Genomic DNA, 6,723 nt, shown 5'->3' with positions numbered 1-6,723 from the left:
TGGCTATACGGCCGTTACCTTTGGTCTAAGGCAACGTTTTTGTGTATTAAAGGGAACCCTTTTTAAGGCAACCTTCAATAAACGTTGCCTTTTCTGCAAATAAAGCAACTCCGCAAAAGGGTTGCCTTAGAGCACCCAAACATAACGCTTGAGATGAGACGTTATGGCAACACTTTTTACGAGTTATATTTTCTAATACATAAAGCAACACTTGTCCTGAGTTTTTTAAGTTGCCTTTTCTTATACCTAAAGCAACACTTGTGCAAGTTTTTTCTAGTTGTTTTTTCATATACCTAAAGCAACCCTTGGCCAGATTTTTTTAGGTTGCCTTTTTCATATACCTAAAGCAACACTTGTCCAGGTTTTTTTAAATTTCCTTTTTTATAGACCTAATGCAACACTTATGTAAGTGTATTTGCAGTTGTCTTTTTTTAATACCTAAAGCAACACCTTATTGAGTTTCTCTTATGTTCTCTTTTTTAATATCTAAAATAATATATTTTTTACCTTTGTTATATTTATATGACATTTGAAGGATATATAACACCCACATTTGAATAAGCTAATAATATATATTGCATATATATAGAAAGGTCTACCAAGTGCCAATTAACAGATTCTCTTTACCAAAAACTTTTTGAAATGGATTAGTAGGAGTTTCTCCAGCTTCTTGGAGATCATCAAGTTTATCCTATAAACACAAACAGCCATAAAACAGCCATAAAATAGCAGTCCATGATAGCCATAAAACAGGCATAAAATAGGCATAGAATAGCAACTAAATCAGTCATAAAGCAGCCATGAAACAGCCATAAAACAGTAACTATGATAGCCATAAAACAGCCATAAATTAGCAGTCCATGATAGCCATAACACAGACATAAAATAGGCATAGAACAGCAATTAAATCAGTCAGTAATAAACCATAAAATAGCTATAAAACAGCAACTATGACACCCATAAAACAGCCATAAAGTAGATACTAAAACAACAACCACGATAGCCATAAAACAACCATAAAATAGCAATTAAAATAACAATCCATGACATCCATAAAATAGCTGCCATGACAGCCATAAAATAAGCATAACATAGCCATAAAACAGCAACTAAATCAGCCATAAAACAGCAACTAAATCAACCACAAAACAGCCATGAAACAACCATAAAACAGCCACAAAGTAGATACTATAACAACAATCATGATAGCCATAAAACAGCAAAGAAAATAGCATCCATGACAGCCATAAAATAGCATCTAAAACAAGAAAATTATAGAGTAACTTACAATAACAGCCTGTGTTTCTACATCAAGTGTTTTCCCTTTTAGTCCATTCCGAGTTGCAACAAACATTTCAGCTTGATTTGGTTCCTCTTTGTTCTCTTTTTTCTCACGCTACAGACCAAGATAGCAATTACAAAGTTATAACATACTAAAATTAGGGGGAAGTAACGAGTAGAGAATTTTAACTCAAACTTGACCTTACCAAATCAACACGCACTCTTGCAAAATTGATTGGTCCCATTTTATGCCTCCATTGTTGCTTCTTGCGATTTTCAGAATTTATAGCACACATGGCCTATGTTTAAAATAAACAATGATGAAAAAAATATAAAAATTGAAAAAAGTATACTTGAACATATCAAATAATAATAATTGAAATTCTCTAGCTCACTTTGATAGTTGGAATACTCCAATATGCAATTATACATAAGGCGTCCTTTCCGCTTGTGCCACATCCCTAAATCTATCGGGGTATAGTTCTTTGCTAGCCTCTTCAACCAAGTTATAGAATTTCTTTGCTTCTTCATTCATACCTTCTTTTATCCTTTCTGCTTGTGCCACATCCCTAAATCTATCGTTCAATAAGGCGTCCATGTCGTCATACGAGTTAGTCTCAATCTCACTATCAATATCACTATCGCTATCGCTATCAACATCCATGCCAACTACACTTTCCCCATGATGAATCCATCTCGTATAACCATTAACAAATCCGAAGGCAATCAAATGTATATAAATTGTTTGTCTTTTGTGCCACAAGAAATTACAACACTATGCACAAGGGCATAAAATTTCCTCTCCTTGTGGGCTTCCAATAGAGTAAGCAAAGTCTAAGAAGTCATTGACACCATTACTAAACTCAACTTTATCTCTCGGTAAACTCATCCAATCCTTTTCTAAGTCTTGCGAAAACCTAATTATTAATATATTGTTACTACTATTTAACCAAGCATGCAAATAATAATATTTATGCATATTAAGTACATAAATCCATCAAAAAGGCACACAACAATATTATTATTAAATTAAGAAAAAATTATATTGGTTATCTAAAGGTAGACTAAATATCAAAAGACATTGAACATGAAAAAAAACTGCATAAAGGTCATAATATACATATGAAAACCTACAAGTATAAGCAAGATAGAAAAACTTACAGAGTCATGGCTCAACAAATTGCAATCTTCAAGTTCTAGAATGTCCACCAATGTTCCTTAAACTCCTCCGAAGCAATCTTTCTCTATAAAAGAGTAAAGTATCAGATTTACATTATTCTTTATAAATAATTTAACTCAATCAAAGTGGCAAATAGAACAATCAATTGAAAAATAATAATCGATTCTATATGAACTTGTTAACTCAGCTAATTACAAAAATTAATAATTTTTTACTTTACATTAAAAATAAATTAATCACTTTAACTTTAAAAGTTATACACCTGAATTCTAATGCCTTTTTAGGTGTGTATATTCTAAAGATATTAAATCCCTGACCATGTTTTTGTGAAGACATAAATTTCTAAGCAAAAGTAAGTACTTATAGGGCTTTGACCACCGAAAAAAGAGTGACATAAGTCATTCTATTGACTAATAGAAGTACCCATGTGTTTCAACAAAAAAAATTATATCAGTATTTAAGTTTTGTTTTTTTTTTTTTTTTGAAAAATCAGTTTTAAAACTTGATTTTTTAACAAAAAATCCAAATTTAAAACCAGTTTTTGAAAATCCAGTTTTAAAACCAATTTTTTCAACCAAAAATCCAGTTTTAAAACTAGTTTTTAAAAATCCAATTACCAAACCAGATTTTTTAACAAAAAATCCACTTTTAAAATCACTTTTAAGACATGAGACACAGAGAAGCAGAGAAAATGCTTCAAATTAGACACTATAAATAGTTCTAAAACACACTAAAACTACACTTAATTGCTGCCTCCATTACTTCACATACAAACACAAATACAAATGCGAAATACCAATTCATGTCATGATTAAAACCAAAACAAATGATAAATTCTGCAGGGAGTATAATGGTAACTCAGGTGAAGGTATATATCACAAGATTCCAATCAGTATAATAATTAAATAAATAAAATTCCTCTATAGTTAGAATTTACTTTCAATGTGACATATTATATTACTTTTAGGTAAAACGTAAAATTAAAATTATGTTGTTAACTGTGTAGTTCCTTAACAATGTAAACAAATTAAAAGCTTTATTATAGTTAGAACATAGAAAAGAGAAGTATCCATCAACCAAAATAATAGTAGGTCATAGAAAAAGCAATTACATGAATCAGAATTAGTGGAGCAATTGGTAAAAAGCGATAGAAAAAGCAATTACATGAATAAATGCATAAAGTCATGAAGATATATGTAAATCAAATTAGTGGATTTGGAATTGGATAACATTATAAAAAGTATATTATCTATACAAAACACATACACACACAACACCAAGATATTAGATTAGACTTGTAATGCACTTATGGGTTCTGTTTGGTTTTTGCATAGGAAGGCATGTTTGTCCTATTTGCTGGTGCATGTACTCTGTTACTATCATCAAGTGGTCACAAATATTTGGAAAGATTCATGTGTATTCATATTTATTGCTATAATAATAATAGTAAACCTACACAACTATAGTACAACCATTTGCATTAAAGGACAAACAATTCAACTTAAATCATTATTCTATAAAGTTGATGTCTGTTACTCACCATTCATCAACAGTTACTGATCCATTTCTCACGTACTACGCAAAACAAAACCAATTCAAACCTAAAACCAACTAAATACATGTCTGATGTTATCAGTTACCATTATGCACTGTCATTCATCTGAGTTTTCATATCAAGAATAATTAGAACTTAACTAGCATGCATCTTAATTGCTTCCAATTAATATAGTCTCTATATAAACATCAAAAGAAACAAACCCTGCATAGCTACAAATTAAAAAAGAATAATTTCTAAGAATAATTATCATCAATAGTCCACAACAAAGAATTAAATTAGAACCCAAATTTCACTCTAATAATTAATAACTGATATTTTTTGTGACATGTAATTAAAAAGAAACAAGAATTAACAACATATAAAGATAGCAATAATCAAATGAAATTAGTAGTGATCATCAGATAACACCAATAATAATATTTTGCATACAAAACCCTTTGAATCCATCGGAACCATGCTTCTGCAATTTTCTATCCTAACATTTTTTTAGTGTTGTTTTAGATATCAAAGACAACAATTTTTGTGGGTGGCCAAAAATTTAGTTATCTTAGCCTTATTCAAAAGTAACACGTCAAAAATGTTGTCTTTGCCTACCTAAGGCAACTTTTGTTAAATGTTGTTTCGAATAAGGGTTACCTTAGGCAAAAAATGTTGTAGTGCATCATCCAACTTCTGCTTTAGAAGCTTTTATGGCTCTAGTAGTTTCCACTGTGAATATAAAGCTATCTTGTTTTGCATTGATTTCTACAAGGCCGGACTTCCCCATTACTTCAGTTTTCTTGATGACCTCATCATTATAGGTGTATGCCTCAGCATCAACTACCATAACCTGTTAAATACTAGAAGCAGTGATAACAAAAAATCAACATGGGATTTAAATGCACTGCTCTTCATCATCATCAACAGAAAGTAGATAGAGCCTGTTCTCATTCAACAGGTTTTCTAGCATTTGAGTTGATGAAAGAAGGCCGATAGAAGAAATCACTTATGCACATTGAGATTACACCAAATCGATTGCCACGACATTTCATCTCATTCAATAGAGTTGCAACACAGTGTGCACCTGGCACAAAATGGTAGCATGAGTAAACGTACCAATTCCAAGAATATCAAAGACAGCATCAGTTGACAAATGTTCAATAAATTTAACCTATCGACTATAAATTTGAGGTGACTTCTCCTCGGCACATAATAAAATATCCATAACCCCACATGTGAAATAATACAATCATATTCATGTTTGCATGTGCCTCTCTTGGCATTTGAGCTTGATGTCATGTTATATATATATATATAAGTATCTCATTGTTACCTGTAGCGCCCAAAGGATACCTAGAGCAATAGCACCACCATTTACATTGACCTTGTAACGATCAAGTCCTAATTTCTTGAAGGAATAAACAAATTGAGATGCAAATGCCTGCGTAACATTATATTCCTCAGTATATGATTTATTAACATTGAATTGCTTAAATGTAAAAGAAATAGTTCTTCTAGCTTAGCATTTTCAACTGATAAAACCACTACCTCATTGATTTCAAACAAGGCAATGTCACAAGGTTCAAGACCAGCAGATTTCACTGCAACTGGAATAGCAAATGCCAGGCCAACTCCCATAACAGTAGGGTTTACTCCAACAGTAGCAAAGCCAACACCACACGCTGTCAAACAGAGTAATCAATAGAACATGGTATATTGAATAAGAACAAAGGAGAAATACCTCAACACAAAGACCCCCAGCACGAGCACAAAGTGGATGATATGCTACTCGGCAAGAATTGTTTGAACACTGCAGAATTGATATTTGAAATAGAGAAAAATACGGTTAAGTCTCGCATAGAGTCTTTCAAGAAAAAGAAAAAAAAATCATGCACATGATTGTGCATTTGACCCCTAACTGGTTGTTCTTTATTATTCAGTTAGTGCCTTAATAGAGATTCAGTGCTCTAACTAGAAAATTCTTACTTAAAGTACTCTTCTATTGAAAGCTCAAAAGCCAAACTACTTACTTGGATGCAAGCACCATAAGATACACCGCATATACTACATAACAACTTCCAACGGTTCTGTTTAGATTAAAAAATCCCAGGACCAATAGGAAAGTAATTCAACAAAAGTTGTGCACGAACTGAATAAGGACTCTAGTAAAAAACATTAAATACAGAAGATCCAAAGAGAAATAAACAAAAATGATAAATACAGAAGAAAAGTCATTTAACAAAAAATGAAACAAAAGTTTTCATATAAAATTTAGCGACGGTGGGAGCGCTGGAAAAGGGAGCACCGACGGAGGCATTGCGGCAGAAGAGAAAGGGCGAGCGCCGATAATGAGAGTGTTTGTTAGGGTTCTTCGAAGATTCAGGCCATTGTTTTGAAGGAGTGTGTGAAGAAAAGAAAGCGTAGGGCTCTTTGTTGTGTGTATGCATAATGTAGCGCTGATCTCATTATTTCGAAGATGAAAACCTAATTTTTTTCACTTTGTGGTCATATTTTTGAAGCGTGTCGAAAGAGTTAGAGGAAACAGGCACCCTTTAAAAATGTCACGATAACGAAATTATATCGCCACGCTTCAAAAGTATGTCTGTTGTTCTCTATCGCTATGCTTTTGATGCGTGACAGAAAAAGAATCGTGGTCAAATCATGAAGCAATCGCCTCCCTCATAAAAGCGTGGCCATTGACCCTTTCGGCCACGCTTTTGAAGTG

At 32.4% G+C, this 6,723-nt stretch overlaps 1 protein-coding gene across 3 annotated transcripts; it reads right to left on the bottom strand.

The window, feature by feature from the left end:
* Positions 615–6,432, bottom strand: LOC107610869 (3-ketoacyl-CoA thiolase 1, peroxisomal-like). 3 transcript variants are annotated; one of them, XR_002362674.1, is made up of 8 exons: positions 5,547–5,663; positions 5,332–5,439; positions 5,024–5,082; positions 4,656–4,858; positions 2,443–2,525; positions 1,488–1,580; positions 1,289–1,396; positions 615–691 (listed from the first exon to the last, which is right to left on the bottom strand). XR_002362674.1 is itself a non-coding variant. In XM_021123440.1 (3 exons), the coding sequence occupies exons 1-3, from the start codon at positions 5,634–5,636 to the stop codon at positions 5,056–5,058; spliced, it is 225 nt and encodes a 74-aa protein (XP_020979099.1). In that variant the 5' UTR covers positions 5,637–6,432; the 3' UTR covers positions 4,967–5,055. The 3 variants fall into 3 exon arrangements, 1 of the variants encoding a protein (XP_020979099.1); XR_002362676.1 differs by lacking the exons at positions 615–691; positions 1,289–1,396 and having other exon boundaries at positions 1,483–1,580; XM_021123440.1 differs by lacking the exons at positions 615–691; positions 1,289–1,396; positions 1,488–1,580; positions 2,443–2,525; positions 4,656–4,858 and having other exon boundaries at positions 4,967–5,082; positions 5,547–6,432.

This window comes from Arachis ipaensis, chromosome B01 (genome assembly GCF_000816755.2).
Source record: "Arachis ipaensis cultivar K30076 chromosome B01, Araip1.1, whole genome shotgun sequence".
Taxonomy (NCBI): domain Eukaryota; kingdom Viridiplantae; phylum Streptophyta; class Magnoliopsida; order Fabales; family Fabaceae; genus Arachis; species Arachis ipaensis.
This window is presented reverse-complemented; position numbering and strand designations above follow the sequence as displayed.